At 42.8% G+C, this 16,227-nt stretch overlaps 3 protein-coding genes across 4 annotated transcripts in view; 2 read left to right on the top strand and 1 right to left on the bottom strand.

Annotated features, from left to right (window-relative positions):
• The first annotated feature begins 514 nt into the window (after window positions 1-514).
• Window positions 515-3,363, top strand: mlana (melan-A). The gene is made up of 5 exons (XM_083930086.1): window positions 515-609; window positions 1,624-1,716; window positions 1,878-1,974; window positions 2,327-2,434; window positions 3,144-3,363. Exons 2-5 carry the CDS (start codon window positions 1,628-1,630, stop codon window positions 3,210-3,212), a joined length of 363 nt encoding a protein of 120 aa, XP_083786212.1. The 5' UTR covers window positions 515-609; window positions 1,624-1,627; the 3' UTR covers window positions 3,213-3,363.
• A 267-nt stretch (window positions 3,364-3,630) lies between these two features.
• On the bottom strand, window positions 3,631-13,525 carry brd10 (bromodomain containing 10). 2 transcript variants are annotated; one of them, XM_083929697.1, is made up of 10 exons: window positions 13,086-13,525; window positions 11,805-12,540; window positions 11,422-11,622; window positions 9,701-11,325; window positions 9,449-9,510; window positions 9,186-9,275; window positions 8,943-9,058; window positions 8,584-8,804; window positions 6,387-8,396; window positions 3,631-6,223 (listed from the first exon to the last, which is right to left on the bottom strand). In XM_083929697.1, the coding sequence occupies exons 2-10, from the start codon at window positions 12,527-12,529 to the stop codon at window positions 4,218-4,220; spliced, it is 7,056 nt and encodes a 2,351-aa protein (XP_083785823.1). In that variant the 5' UTR covers window positions 12,530-12,540; window positions 13,086-13,525; the 3' UTR covers window positions 3,631-4,217. The 2 variants fall into 2 exon arrangements, with proteins under 2 accessions (XP_083785823.1, XP_083785822.1); XM_083929696.1 differs by having other exon boundaries at window positions 8,943-9,061.
• Window positions 9,209-16,227, top strand: part of uhrf2 (ubiquitin like with PHD and ring finger domains 2) — a 35,699-nt gene continuing 28,680 nt past the window's right edge. The window contains exon 1 of the mRNA XM_083929699.1: window positions 9,209-9,300. The gene's annotated coding sequence lies outside the window, so the exon portion shown is untranslated. The remainder of the gene's footprint in view (window positions 9,301-16,227) is intronic.

Raw genomic sequence — 16,227 nt, forward strand, 5'->3', positions numbered from 1 at the left:
TTGCTTTTTGTTCATGTTTGCAGACAAAAGCCTATCACTTTGATATCATGTCTTGAACATCAGTCTTTCAGAAGACGATAGCTCAAATATTGATATAGGAACTTTAACTGTGTGTGTATTTTACAGTCTTTATCTATTTCTTATGTTACAACCATAGTTAATGTCCGTAATATGTTTCAAATGTTTTATCATGAGCCATATCCCCCCTCCTAATTACAATATCTATTAGGTTGAACAAGGCCTATAAATTTACTGTAAGTCTTGGATTACGATATTTGTGAATAACAATACCACACGCACGAAAAAAACACACGCACACACACACACACAATCATATGAAAAGCCAGCAGCTGACGCCTGTAGTTTCACGAGTGGATAATAATGTTACATTCAGGCCCACAGGGCTTCACGGTAATTACTCTGCTTCAATGGGTTTAGCTATGAGCCTCTAACCCGTGACGGTCATGAGGGTTTTCTGCCCCTCTAGACTCTCCAGCATACTGAGGCAAGATATTTGAGGAGTAAAGTAACACAGAGCAAGGACCAGGTCTATCTGAGAAGCCATCCCAACCAGAGGAGCTGCTCTCTGCAATCTAATTATCCAATTTGGTAAGATGATGATCTGTTTGATTTTGTTTTTCTAGGAGAAGTAGCCTATTACAGGCATATGACTATAATATTTTGAGTTGTGCAAAGAGTTTCTTTTAATGAGTATTGCTCTCAACTGAAGCCCAAATAGTTATTACCTGATCAGACAGAAAAAAAACAGATTATATGCTGCAGTAGACTGCCTGCATGGCATCAATTGATAGCCTACTCTACATCTACTACAACAGGCGAAGCTGTTTGATTATATTAATGTCACAAAGCTATCAAGAAGAGCAGATCCACTTTGTATGTTGGAAATGATACCCCGATTGGTTGTCTGTGTTACTTTACAACCTGTTGATTTTTAATGTGTGCGTTTGTGTGTTCAGCCAATTATAAGACTCGGCTATTCTTTAGTCCTGGGTGAGAAAGCATGAGTCATAAATATATGATAGAGAGAGAGAGAAAGAGAGTGGATGAAAATGCTACAGTAATAAATAAAGTAGCCAATCCAATTGTATTTTGATCAACATAATGAAAATGTACTCTAATCTGAATGTTTGAATGCAGAAATTTCCTACCCTGAATATATTGTGTGCTGCCACTGACAATGAATAGATTAACAAAAGAAGGAAGTTGCCGTCTGAGCAGTGGGGTGGAGAAGCAGTCATAGATATTCTATTTCTATTGAAAGTAAGAATGGTTGTGGCTTATAAAAATAATTTAATGTTGTGGGAGAGAAAAAGTAAATAAGATACATTTTCATCCTATTTCCTATTCATTTATCTAGTTAATGGTTTTATTCTAAAGGGTGTGTCTGGACTACCATCCTGGAGTTTGAAATAAGTCATATTTAATGTTCAATACATCAGACATGTTGGTCTAGTTTTAATTACTTTATAGGCCATAATTTAACTGTATTAACATGAGAGGGAATATGATTTGATGCACTGAGAAGAAAAGATGGTCTTATAAAAAATATGTTACTACAATGTACTTGGTCAGTTTATAAATTATTTTTCTGTTGACTTTCAGCTTGATGCCACGTAATTGTACAGACGGGATGCCTCGTGGAGACTTCAACATTTATTTTGCCAGCAGCAGGCGAGGATATGTCAGAGCTGAGGAGTATGTGTATCTATTTTATCTTGAAATCAGGGATTAATGCCTTGATTGTACCATATATCTTTTTTTATTCTGATCTTCCGTATATGTATTTGTCTATATTGTGAATACTGCCATAATAAAAGACAAACTAGAAATGTCTTTACGTGAATTATGTACCACAGGGCAGTGGGTATAGTTCTGCTGGTGGTCATCCTGGCAGCTCTCCTCATCCTGGGCTGCTGGTACTTCAAGAAGAGGAGTGGCTACAAAATAATCAGGGTGAGAACATACTTCCTTTAATAAAGTATTAGCCTTCACGTTTCATTAAAGGATGGATCTGTGTTATTCTAACTAATAAAATCAGTTATTGAATGTTTCTGCAAACATCCATATACAGTATGCTATAAAGTGATCCCCACTTTTAATTTCATAAGTTATGTCAATCATGATATGTGGCATATTCATGAAAATTAAAATATCTTAATCTAATTTACAACTTCTCTCAAATATCTATGTTCTTTTTTCTAAATCTGTTCAAGTTGCTTTTCTATTTTTTTCCCCCCAAACATCACGGTCCCTCATTTATAACTGTTTTCCAACAACTCCTCACACTTCTTTCTCTTACCTGTAGAGCCCTAGATCTGGGTCACCATATCAGACAGAAGGCCAGTATTCAGAGGCAGGACCCTCAGAAGATAACAAGATGGCTCTAACTGACTTCGGCAGCTTCAGACCTGCGGTAGGGGACTGGAAGTTATCCCATCACTGACTTTACTGGCCTTCCATTGTATCTCCGTCCATATTTTGTTATGTCAGGAAAAAGATTGATAACACCGTAAACAACTGGGCAAATAGGAATTTTTTTTGTGCCTTATTAAATTATATCTATCATTTTTACATCACCAATCTACAGTTGACCAGTCCACAACAGATGCCGCTTGTTAAGTACAAAGCCACATGGCTCTGAACACAGTGTAGAACACGTGAAGCTGATGCAATGGATGCCTAAAGGGGAGATTATTGTGTCACCAGACTAGGGGTAGGTATTATAAATGTCTCATTTCCAAGGGAGGTATGTGTAGCCATGTGTGAAGGGAAGGGGGAAGTGAGGGGAGGAGGATCAGATCAGCACCCTCACATGTGAGATGAAGTTGCAAAAGCACAATTCCCATCCTTTTATACTGCAGCAGTTACCAGAACTCTAAAAGAGAAAACTGTTTTAATTAAGCTAGTTCCACTGTTGAGTTTATCGATACAAAAAACAAAATTATTTAAACCCACAGAGTGCCTGATGTTTCCAGATCTTATACTGAATACATTTTGATGTAGACATAAAATGGCAACATAGGTTTTAATATTCAGTCAAAATATATACGACCCCACCAGAGTGTTTTTTCTCAGAATTTTCAGGTGTTTCATTTGGATGTGTTTGTTCCACCCTACTACAGGTTCCTAATGCTCCTCCAGCCTATGAAAAGATTTCCTCAGGGCCACTGCCTCCTCCCTATTCCCCCTAAAGGACTTCTGTAGAAGATGGACAGATGTCTGAAGAAGAACGGAAAAAAACTTTACACTTCATCTGTTGTCTGATGATATATAATCTGATGTCACTGTCAATATGGTGTCTTATGCTTCGTAGCTAAATATGCCAAATAGGTGAAACTATTCTATCCCTCACTATGTAAAATTATTCACATGAACGAACACAATGTATATAAAGTACTGTAGGTTGTTTCAATAAACAATAAAACATATCAAAAGAGTGTGTGTATAAGGAAGCAGCTCAAACACACTGGTTGGGGACAGTCGCATTGTTTATTCCCATGCAATGATGTCCACATTTGTTCAATGAAAATGTACCTAGTAAATATTTTTGAAAAATCTATATGGTAAAAATAAATAAATGTGACTTCAAAATGTTTTATATAGGCTCAAACATGTAGTAAAAATGCATCTATTAGTTAATTTATATTTCTAAAAAGTAAGATGTAGCTTTCAAAGTTACTAGTTGAAAAAAAGAGGACGACATAACAGAATATGGATAAAGACGGTTTTGTTTAACTGACAAAGCAAGTTGAAAGTTGAATCAATGAACAGTTTCCCAAGATTATTTCTTGAAGCAGTATCTAGTGGCATTGAAAATATTACAAAAGCTTGAGTTGAAATTCATTTGATCTACACTCCCATTCTACTGCTCTGTTATAACAGTTGTCATTACTGGCCATACAGTAAAAAAGGATAAAGGAAAGAGTCTATAACATTCATCTGAGGGCAACCTCACCAGTTTTCACTTGAGAAAACCATCACAGTATACACGTCCAGTATTTTTGATGAGCATAAAGTTTACCTATAAGATGATCTAACCAGAGGGTATTACTTATGGTTTCCTAAAGGTTACGAGTCAAACTACAGCTGGAAAGCAGTTCTAACCCCAGGATTACTACCAGAAATGAATATGAGCCCAGGTAAAACTAAGCAGCTGAAAAGTGGTCTTCCCATAGCTGACAGTCTCAGTTTGTGGTTCACTTCCTGTCTGCCTGTGAAGGCTGTAAAGAGGAATCATGCATGTGTAGTGCTCCAGTGGAAGTGTTGGGGGAAACCACTGGTGCATCCACCGGTTTCGGGCAGGCAGTCAGCTCAACTGGATTGACTTGGCACTGAACAGTGTTCAAAACAGCGCCATCAGGACTAATGAGAAGCTTTGATGTTACATTTGTATGCAGACCTAAGGATGAGGTCTGCAGAGAGTGCTTTCCAAGTGCTTGATTGGTCAAAACAACAGGTGGGAAAATGCTGTTTGTCTTCAGTGATGTGAGTGGTTGAGCTGGAGTATATATTACAGTGCTGCTGGATGAAGGTGCTGTCGCCACAGGTGCTGTTTCAAAGGTGTTTAAAGAGCTTTCGATTGGTGGAACTGTAGCAGTGGGCAGCGTGTGCATCCTAGACATTCCACTTACAATTGGTGGGACAGCCACTGTTGGCAATAACTGTGTGCGTGTGCTAGCAAGCATTGATTGCAAGACTGCAGGCACCATTTTTTTGACTGATTGACTGTTGCCTAGTCCCGAATGCACTAAAGCCTGTGATGGAGCAGTGGAGGGTGCTGCAATTCCAACTGCTGCCGGCTGGGGCTGTATGCCAGGGCCCGGGGTTGTCACTGAAACCACCTGCTGGGCAGGAAGAAAAGAATGCAAAGCTTGTGTGCCTGCTACCACAGGAGCTGCAACTGAGGAGAAGGGTGTGGGAACTGGTATGACAGGGCTGGGCAGGTTAACAGCTGATGGGCTGGGTAAATGAGGCATGGATGATAGAGGTGCTGACAATCTCGACAATGAGGGCAATACTGCAGGCGAAATGGTGGATGAAGATTCAGCTGGTATGGCTGTACCAGCAGCTAACCTGATTGTATTCAGTGCTGAGCCGAGAGCAGGGGCACTGGTTACGCCTGGTGAAACAAGGGTTGGTACACTCCCTAACCCTGGCGGGGATGAGACCAGAGTGGGTGTACCTACAGGTGGTGATGCGAAGTTACCAGCCTGTGCAGCTGGCAACCGAGGCAAGGCAGACACTACATTTGTTTTACTGGGTGACCACATTGGGCCTAGGCCAGGCATTCCTGTTAGTCGAACTGGCGTTACATTTGGAGTGGTTGCTAGCAATGATGGACCAACAGCAGGTGTGCATGCTACAAAAGGAGAACTAACAGCTGGCACACCAGGTAGCCTGGCTGGGGATTGGGGTAAAACTGGTGCTCGAGGGGCTACAGTTACATGACTTGCCCCTTGGGGAGGTACTGATGCTCCAGTGCTGGCAGCACTGGCAATAGGCACTTGTTGTGGTGCAGGGCTAGAGATGATAAGGACATGGCTGCCTGGACCCAAACCCTGGGGAGGGACTACAAAACGTGCATTGTTAAGGAGGATCTGTGTGCCAGCAGCAAGGGGTGTGGAGGTGTTGATGACTATCCTCTGTTGGATTGTAGTAGTAGCAGAGGTGGGGAATAGGGAATTGGTGGTTGCTGCAGAGGAGGTGGGGTTTTGGGTTTTATTAAAAGCAAGTTGAGAGGAAGATAAGAAGGAAGTGGTTTCCTCACCAATGCCACTTTGAATATTTGAAGGCTGGCGGACAAAAGCGGATGTGGAGGTTTGGACAGGCCTACTCTGCACACTAGTAGTTACCTGAGCAGGAGAGTTGCTGGACAGTATACTTGCAGGCATACCAAGGTCCTTCTTGATTATATTTCCTGCAGGCATAGTGAGAGCAGTAGATGTGGATGTGGAAGAGCCTGTTTGGGAGAACATGGTGAAGGAAGGAACACCCTGGAGCTGAGAGCTGGTGGTCAGAGAAGTGCGAGAGGCAAGCTGGGCAGGGCAGCCTGTGATGGTATTTGAACTTGTAACCGGGACCAGTCCAGTGGTGGTGGCTGTATCTGAGACAGACACCGGTGTGCTCTTGGAAGGAGAACGTGACAGGGCACCTATGGTCTGTCCAATGGTGGTTGTCCTCCCTGACAACTGGATTTGAACCCCTGGAGACACAAGGGATATTTCATTCAATAGCTCAATGCTGAAGTTGGGGTATTATCATTGCTGCTTTAATACAATATTTATAATCTAAATACTGTAGCATCTAAGAAACATAGCTTTACATTCCTAGTAATACCAGTAAAACATCAAATCAAACAGACCAACCTGAGGGCAGAGTGATGTTCTTGGGTTGGCCTGTGCTTAATCCCATCTTTAGAGTCTGACTTGATAATGAAGTGGTCAGCACTCCACTAGCCCCCGTTGCTATTGCTTGCTGTGGAATGCTTCCCACAGAGGTGGTGGATGATGTCGCTGTAGGCTGGCTGATGAACATGACTCTTGAACTAGGAAGGGATTTTGTGTAAGAAGGTGTACCTTTCGATAAGGCTACAGTTGAGGCAGAGGAAGAAGAGGGAGTAACCAGGATGAATTTAGTAACTTGGGATTTGTCGTTTGTACTGGCCCGCTTCACACCAGTCTTGCTGATGAACTCTGCTTGTGTGAGAACACCAGAACTATTCAGTGATGGAACAACAGTGTTTTTTAGTAATGAAGCTTGAAAATGAGAACCAGCAGTAGTTGTCTGGGCCAGCTGGCCGATATTTGTTGCAAATGTAGAACCAGCTGAGATGTTTGAGCCTTGACTAAAAGCAACAGTAGTGTCTGCAGTCTGGCTTCCTGGGCCTGTTACAGGAATGCTACCAGTGACAGCAGTGAGCATGGACATGGGAGTAGAGACAGTGGAATGGGACTTTAATACTGAAGGAACCTGCTTCTGAGGTTCGGTCTCTGCGATACTTGTCACTGCTGGGAGGGTGTGAGGGGAAGTCTGAGAGGGAGCAGAAGGAGAGACAGTCTGTGATGTCTTGGATACAAGGAAGGCTTTAAACTGAGGTGAGATGGTAATGACTGGACTGGTGGGCAAAGAACCAAGTGCATTTTGGTCTGAGGATGTCTGGACTTTGACAATACCCGTGTTGCCACCTCTAGTTGTCACCAGGATGGACTGTGAGTCACGGATACACACAGTCTTAAGCTCCTGTTTAGGATCTGTAGATTGAATAGGCTCAGTAGAAACTGCACTAGAATAAGTTGTGATGAGTGAGGGGTTTGGTGTGAAACCTTGTGGTGTGCTAGCATGGGGAGTGCAGACTTTTTCCCCTTTGATATCAATTGTGTTTAGGGCCCCCTGTTGCAGGTGAGGGGAAAAAGAAGGTGAAGGTGTCCTTACTGTCCTGGTATCTTTTAGGGGAGCCACTTGCTGAACAGGGATTCTGTTTTCGGGAATAGTGAACCCAGGCACATTGGTGGTCATACAGAAGGGGCTGGCCACTTTAGAAACCGGGACCTGGATGCCCTTAGACTGTTGTTGGTGTAAAGAAGACAGCTTTTCTTCAGTTTTGTTAATGAGAAGGTTAGATGGCAGAATCACCAATTGCTGCATGATCTTCTCCCCCGTTTTCTGGTCCATGACAGGATGAACCGAGGTCTTGACAAGGCTGCTGTTGTCTTTCCTTAAAAGACCCAGCCTCTCTGGTACTTTGTACACAACTTGGACAGGATTTTTTGGTACAGTTTGGGTTGGTTTGGCCTGTGGTAATTTAGGAAAAGCTGGCATCACTGTAGCCATTCTTGTCTGTCTTAGTACCTCCGTCTGTTGTAGTTCTTGTGCTTGCATTTGTTGCGAGTTCTGCTGGGAAGTGGATGGAGAACTTTGTGCTTTTGAAAGTTTTGTGGTAGTCACTGCAGAGGAAGCCAGCGAGACCAAAGACCCTTTGCTCTGTCTATCTACATTGTTAATCCCTGTAAGGTCAGCAGGCCATTTCATTAAGGTCACTTTGTTTCCCACACTCTTAGCCAGCAGGGTGGGGATGGGCGTGTAGCCCTTGGGTAGTCCAGTGGTGGGATGGAGGATGGGAGTTCTGGGTGACAGTGAAGCCTGGGGTACCCTTGGTGCCCATGCTAGGTTTGAATCCCTGGATTGATTTGATGGTTTCAGTTCAGATCTAGACTGTAGCTCAGAGTCGGTGGTCAAAGTAATGTTACTGCTGCCAGTCTGACTTCTTGGCCGCAGGCCGAGATGTTTCTCTGTGCTGGACAGAGTGTGTTGGTTGAGAGGTACACAGGTCACCATTCTTTCTCTAGCAGACTCAGCCGCAAGCTCCCTGGTACTTGCTGGAAACATAGCATAAAATATAAGATGTCAGGAATGCACTGATAAATTAGCCATCTATACATCTACAGGGTCAAGAGACACCAACATTCATTTCATTCCTTAAGACCAGGAAACCAATTTTTCATCACTACATTACAACAACCACAATTAAAATGTTAGATTCTCATTAGGGTTCAGTAATTTTACCTCCACTCCAAAGACCTCTGGGAACCATATGTTCCAGGTCCTCCTCTTCTGATCTTCTATAATGATCCGAAAGTGAATACGCCTCCTTCCTCAAACCCCTCTCTTCATCTTCATCTTCATCATCAGATGATGATGATGATGATGAAATACACTCCTCACGCACAAAGTTATTGTATTCTGGATGCTTTTTGAAATCATCAAATTCCTTTTTCATACGCAGCCTGGTGTTGAAGAAGGAGAAGAAAAGATACAGCAAGAATTTGTCTCCAGTCCAACAATGATTTTATGACATAGCTTTGACAGAAAAAAATCTATGACGGTTTGATTCCATCATCATTTAAACGTCAAATGAGTTGTACCTGTTCCTTTGGTAGGCCTTTACAAGTTTGGGTTCCCAAGGGGAGAGCTCATTTAGTAGTCTGATTAGAGTGCTGTGGAGGTCTTTCACCGCTTCTCTCCTATAATACCACCGACCCTGCTAGTTTAAACATGCATGGAAAACCGTAGTCACCAATATTAAAATGGGTTTGTATTCTCCACCAAAAACAGAAGGCTCTGGAGCATGAGTAAATTCTCTTGACAGAACTATGACTGCCACCTACCAATCTCTTTTTGGTGCTTTCCAGGTCATCAAGCTCATCTTCTGTCTTGCTTATCAGCTCTCGCAACTCTTCAAGACTGGTGCATACCAACTACAGAGAAGAAATAACATATTGAGTAAGTAGAGAAAAGAAAAAGAGGGGTAGAAGAATGGTGAGGCTTTGTTCAAAACTTTACAATAGTTACACTTTTTAATTATTACTGGAATAATACAGAATAAAAACAGTGCTAAAATGTGCATATATTTTGGCATCAGTGCGAGTACCTTAAATGATGGCTCAGCTGGAGGTTCATCTTTCATTTTCTTTGAAGATTCAAGCATTTTTCCTATCAATGAGATATCGTATATGATCCTTGAACCAACAACTTATTTTTGTGAAAGATAACCTTAATATTAGCGCAAATTAAGAACACATCCCATGTGTCCGTATGGCATTGTGGCTATGAATGCACACTTACTAATTAGCTTGATGCAATTTATTATTTGGATTAACATTAACATTGAACTTTTTCTCACCTGTTTTATGTTTTTTCTTCTTGTCTTTTCTTTTGATCGTTGGGGCAGCTCTCCGCACTGGAGACTTGGTAGTCTCAGCTGGGGACAGCCTCATCCTTTCCATGTGCTGCAGCTGCTTGAGCTCTCTTTTTACCCTCGGCAGCTGTTCTCCCTCTTGCCTTTTCTTCCACTTTTTTTTTTTAGTCCAGATTTTGTCATTTAGCCTCTCTTCACTTGAGTTTTGAGAACTCTCAGAGGACAACTGTGTTGCTCGCCCTGATAGGCCACAGCAGCAGTTGTGCTCCTCAGATTTAACATTACTTGTTTTGCTTTTACAACAATCCAAACAGGAAGACCTTTGTTGTCCCTGACTGGGACTTCCTCCCTCCATTTTGATTGATTTGGTTGGGGAGGCCAGATTCACTAAGCGAGCAGGTGACCTGCCTGTGTAGCTGTGCTCCCCTACACTCAGACAGGGCTCCTGTGTCTCTGCTTTAATGGTGCGCACTGAGCCCAATGAGAAGCCCTGCTCCCGTTTTAATTTGAGTCGCTTGGATTGATGCTCCAACTCTTCAGTCTCTTTCTTCAAATTAATTTCCACATCACTTCCTCCAATGGGACTAGGGTGTGAAAAGGATAAAGAGTTATTGTGCTTTTTTAAGTCCAATTTAGAATCTTCACAGAAGTCTCCATCAGAGGACCCCGATTCAGATCCCTCCTTCTTCAGTGACCACAATTTAAACCTTTTTTTATCTTCCTCTCCATCCCCATTTTCACTTTTGTAAACCCCAAGCATCTCTTCTCTCCCATTTCCAAAATCATCAGACTCTCCTGTGTCCATTGAGCCTCCGTAACACCCCCTGGAACTCGAAACCCCCTCCTCCTTTATTCCATCTGACTCTTCACTCTCTGTCCCAGGCTCTATATCAACCCTTTTGACCCATACAGAAGGGAAAGGGAAAACTGGGGTTGTGCTGGGGCTCTGGCGGTAAATCCTCAGGTCTGCCCCACAGAAATGTGGGAAATGTATATAGGCATTTTCCTTGCTGTCATAGCCCAAAATGGACTCCCTGCATTCATGGATGGGCTGAGCCAGGAGAGCACTCTGCACATATTTCTGAGTCTCATACACATGATCACACAGCCCCTTCAGAAGCCATACTCGCTGGTAGAGGGGCAGCAAGTGAAAGGGTTTCTCCTCCAAAGGACTCACCTCCCCGAGAGTTCTGAAAAATTGGTGGCAGAGTCCCAGCTGCTCAGCCCGACCTGGCTGATCACTTGAGGCACCAACAGCTCGATACCAGCCCATGACCCGTTGCCTGAGTTCTGACTCCCAGCGGGAGTAAGGCAGGGCAGGCCGGCGGTGCAGAGTAGCCCTCCGCTGGGGTGGAGACAGCAGGGAAGACATGATTTTGGACAAGAGAAGGCTGCAGCGGGGCATCAGCAAACAACGCTCCAGATCAAAAAATACAATCTCTGGGAGGTTAAGGGCAGTCTGAGCCAGACAGAGGAAGTGCCCTATAGCAGGGAGTTCCCAAAGTGTGTCCACAGTGTGGGGGGAAGCCTGTGCCAGCAAAGTCTGCTCCCACTCTTCCACCTCTTTGGCTGACATTTCCTCTGCCTCTTTCTTCTCAAGCTCACGTTGCCTGAAAAGTCAGAAAACAAATGTAGATTGTTTTTACGACAGGAACTTTTAATCCCTCTAAAATATTAATGAAGTTAAATGAATAAAAACCACAGACCTCTTTTCCTCCTTTGCCTTCTGTTGTTCTTCCAGCCGTAAGGCCTGGACCATGATAGACTCATGCCCCCCTACAGTGATGGTAGCCAGGCTACGGGGTGCCAGCCTCCTCCTTGTTGAGGTACCCCCTGAACCCCGTTCCTCCTCTGCACCAAAACGTCCTTTGGAAGTCACTGCTAATGTAGTCTTCTCTCGCAGCTTTCTGGTTTGACAGACAAAGGGGGAAAAAATATTTCAATATGATTCAAGTTAAAAAATATATAAAATAATTCTACTACAATATTACAAAAACTGCATTTACTTAATGTTTGTGAGCAAATCTTGCCAGACAAACATTTGATTTCCAGCATAATTTGTTCAAGAGTGTAATTACTTTATGTTTACCTAGATAGCAATGTAAGCTTCTGCTCCAGCATGATTTCCAGCTTTTGAGCTTGTTTGGAGATCCAGTGGTCCACCCCATGGTAGCGATAACAGTTCTCCAACATCAGCCTAAAGTCTACAACAAACTCTGTTATGGTCTCATACTCTTGGTTGATAAACTTTTCCTCCATCCTCCGTAAGCACATCGACTGCCTGAGCTGTGCCTGTCCCCGGCCCCGGACCCCTCCAATGCCATGCTGGGCCTCCTGGTGGCCAATGGGATGAAGGAATGGGCTGGTGATCCCTTTGTGCTTGTCCAAAAGAAAGCCAGTGAATATCCTATAAGCTTGCTGGACCTCATAGTTCATATCATCCTCAAAGCTATTGCTATTTGTGGAAATGCAGACCTCAGGTAGAGAGAGGTCACTGTTAGAAAACTCTGACATGCCATCATTGCTAAGTGCGAGGTGGTCACCCTCAGCAGTAACATCTCCACTGTTGCTAGGACAGTTTAACGCTACCATAGTCTCAACTTCACAGGTGCCATTACTGAGCCCATCCTCAGTTATCATCAGGTCGGCTTCTTCAATGCTGCTGCTGCTCACCCATTTGGATTGTGAAGACATGATGTCAGAGTAGAGATGCTCAGGTGCCAAGTCTTGGTCAGTCACAGTCAAGTCTTGGTTGTGGAACAACGGTTGGCTACAAGCTGCTGTGATTTGGTCTGTCATATCCACCTGATCCATGGTGCAGGCACCTGAAGTGGGTAACAGGTGGTGAACATTTATGTTATAAACAACACTTCATCATAGTTTTGTTGAAAGGGAAAACTTAAACTAAACTTTTGCGACTGTTATATTGCGGTTCCAAAACAAATTACAGCAGGGAGATGAGGTGTTCATACCAAACATAATTAAGATCACAAGGCTAAGTTTGCTGACATTACAATTCCTGTCATGACAGCAGGTGCTTACATTACATCCAGAAGATGCACTGAACGCCGGAATGTATATCACATTGTGACTGTTTTCAAATTACTTGCAGTTAAACTCACTTTATATACATGCCTAATCTTTGCACAACTTTTCCTTTTTTCCCTGGATCAATGGCTAAGCTAGCTTGAAGTTAGCTCATAGCATGCTAACCAACGGTAGTTAAAAACAACAATAAGTAAACCAACTTTCCTGTCCTTGCTCATACAAATATCTACAGTGTACTTTCCCTATCCCGTCTTCTGCCACGTGTAAATTAGGAGCAAAACAAACTGACCAGAGGAAGCGCTGGGGTGGTTAAATAGCATACCTAGACGTTTTCAGTGCGGCTCCAGACACGCACCAGACAAGCTTAGCAGCCACGGCAGCTTGCTAGCTAAGTTAGCTTGCTATTGTCTCCAATCTGGGGCCTGCAATTGCTGCGTTCGCCGTCCATAATGAAACATTTATGGCAATTAAATGTCCAGCAGATAAAAACTTATGCAGGCATCTCATGTCGTCAGCGCACGGGAGTGATGTCAGTGACAACAAAGATGGCTAAAGGAGCAGTAGCCGGAGTAATAACATCACTAGCTGATTGTCCGACAATGCATAACAGTTCATTATCACTTAGCCATCCAGCTAACCAGCTAGGTTTGCAAGTTGACAGCCACTTTATGACAAGTAAAAATCTAGGTTCACTTTAGAGACACGTTTGCGCCATGTGTCAGATATCTTCTGGAGCCTGTAGGCTTTTACAAAAAGCTAGTAACCGACTACTCTGTCTGGTTTGCTTCAAGACGACTTTACCGTCCACTTCACTTCCACCCTGCGCGCGCCAGATGCAAATGTGCGCAGCGTGACGTAGCTATAGCATGGTCTCGTGTCACGCCAGATTGTTATTTTGATTTTTGGAGCAATTGCTGACAAACACACTCACTTTACACTGTATTATTCAGTGGTGGAAGAAGTACTCAGACCCTTTACTTGAGTACAAGTAGTAATACCATGTAGAAATAGCCTGTTAGAAGTCAAGTTCTGCATAATTACAAAAGCATCAAAATGTACTTAAAGTACAAAAAATAAAGGTACTCAGTATGCAGAATGGCCAACTCCAGAAATGTACATTATTATAATATCATTATTGATAGATTATTGTTAATATCATTGTAATGTTGCAGCGGATAGAAGTGGGCTTATTTGATATACTTTCTGCTGTGTTGCGTAGTCCATGACAATACTGTATATGTTATTTCATTTGTTGATACTATTTTGTACTATTTTTAATAATCTGTAAAGTAACTAAAGCCATCAATGAATGTAGTGGGATAAAACAAATACAATATTTCCTCTTAAATGCAGTGGAGTAGAATCAAAATTGAATGGAATAACTCGAGTAACGTACAAGTACTTCAAAATTATACTTACGCACAGCACTTGAGTACTTACAGCGTGCTCACACTGTCCTTTTGGCCGCGGCCAAAACCGGTTTTTCAGCTAAAGTCTAGTACCTTTAAGTAGTGTGAGCGCACCCGCTCCGCGCTCAACTGGGGCCAGCTGGCCCGCCACGGCCCGCTTGAAAGAGGTGGGCTTTAGCGGAGCCGTTTGCACATGTACGAGCACGAGCGTGCGCACGTACACGCGCACGCGCACGAGCCCTACGGCAGTAGCGTTATGTCCGCCTGTTCGGACATGTAAATAGAAGGACGGACCATGCGCGGACATTTAACAACAACAACAATGGTGGTGAAAGGTTCACGTTGGTGTGATGCGGAGGTGGAGTGTTTACTGCAGATTTGGTCGGTTGAAAATATTCAAAAACAGTCGACAAGACGCACAAAAACTCCGAGGTCTATGGAAAGATTTGTAAACAAAGCCACACACACGCGATCAATGCGTGTGACGTGTTACGGCTTGATGGCGTGTGGACAGCAAGAAGCATTGGCCGGCCCTGGTAGTGTGAGTACAAACGGGGCTGGGGCGCGGGGGGGGGAGAGGGAGGGGGGACAAGTACCCTAAAGTCCGGGTCTCGGTCCGGGAGGACAGTGTGATCACGCTCTTAGTTATTTTACATCACTGGTATTATTTACCCTATTGTGATTGTGTCACTGAAAGAGGAACATCTTGAGACAGTTGTCATTAAAAAAATACACAAATCATACATTATCGACAAGGCTATTTTACACAGCAACTAACCAACAACATCAGACTAGAAACTCTCAATCATAAATGAGTCTCAATTAATTACAGCAAACACAGTGGGTACTCCTCCGTGTACGGTGTAAACTTCACTAGCACGCATTACTTACTTTTCACCGTTAGATGTCGCTACTTACTAACGTCGGACATACGCGTTTGTAAAGTCCGTTTGCCCTTTGATTGATCTCTCTGGTTGCTCTTGGCCAAATGATGTCGTCTTTACCGCCCACAAAAAAAGGCTCCACCGCATGGTTATTCTGGTTATGGCTATGTTCGGCACAAGTGTGTGTGTGTGAATCCTAATGAAGGAGGTAGGAAGCACTGCCTGAGACTACCCGACAGACCAAAACAAGGGCAAGGGAGACCCATGTGTAGTATTTTCTATGGTTTTGGTCTATTACAGACCTCCACTGACGGGTGGGTTTGAGATGCTAATGACCACACTGATCTAAAAAACATATAATTAACACATCACATTATTTTCATGGATTTGACATGTTGCCTACATACATATGAGCAAAACACCAAACAGCGTCTTGAATGCGCGCGTATGTATTATTCTCTGACAGTACAGTACAGTACAGTACAGCCCCCTATTAAAATATAGTACACAAATGTGCATACAGTACCAAAATTAATCAAGATATTGCAATTAAGTTGCATGACTTATTTCCATTTCGTTCCTGAAAAGGGTCTACAACAGTTAAAATCACAATGAAGAGGGAAAATAAAATATATTAAAATACACTATTTTATTAGTTAAAAATAGAGAAAATACAGTTTCTGTGTAGTAGTCAGTTGCACCGATAAACAATATTATGTGTAAATAAAAGTTCCGTGAAGAAACCAATCAATAAATCAAAGGCAGGAGAGGTTTTAAATTAAAATTGAAACTGAAAGTTTAGGCGCATTAAATAAGCGGGTTCCATCTGTGTGCAGAAGAGGTTTGTAGCCTACTGACTATTCTACTAATACCTATAAAGATCTTAGGCGACTAGGTGTATTTTTCAGGCACGTCAGGCATGATTTTTAAGTTATTTGTAAACAGACAGCAGCACGTATAATCAATTATATAATACCTGAATGTGCAGCAGTTGTAATCTTGTCTTTTGGGGAAGACAGAGACGAGACTTGATGTTTAAACCTATATGTATTTAAATGTGCAAAGTGACTTTCAGACAAGGTAGTGGTGTAGAAGTATAGCCTCAAGTAGCATAAAATGCCCCAAAAAATACTGTGTGATCATATCAACATATTACTGTACTGTATATGAT

The sequence above is a fragment of the Echiichthys vipera genome (assembly GCF_963691815.1).
Source record: "Echiichthys vipera genome assembly, chromosome: 16".
Lineage (NCBI taxonomy): Eukaryota > Metazoa > Chordata > Actinopteri > Perciformes > Trachinidae > Echiichthys > Echiichthys vipera.

Coding starts and splice junctions, on each gene's coding strand:
- mlana (XM_083930086.1), top strand. CDS start 1,628: ATGCCACGTAATTGTACAGACGGGATGCCTCGTGGAGACTTCAACATT. Junction 1,975..2,326: donor GTGGCTACAAAATAATCAGG/GTGAGAACATAC, acceptor TCTTACCTGTAG/AGCCCTAGATCTGGGTCACC. Junction 2,435..3,143: donor TCGGCAGCTTCAGACCTGCG/GTAGGGGACTGG, acceptor ACCCTACTACAG/GTTCCTAATGCTCCTCCAGC.
- brd10 (XM_083929696.1), bottom strand. CDS start 12,529: ATGGATCAGGTGGATATGACAGACCAAATCACAGCAGCTTGTAGCCAA. Junction 11,623..11,804: donor AAGCTTACATTGCTATCTAG/GTAAACATAAAG, acceptor CTGTCAAACCAG/AAAGCTGCGAGAGAAGACTA. Junction 9,276..9,448: donor CAGCTGAGCCATCATTTAAG/GTACTCGCACTG, acceptor TCTTCTCTGTAG/TTGGTATGCACCAGTCTTGA.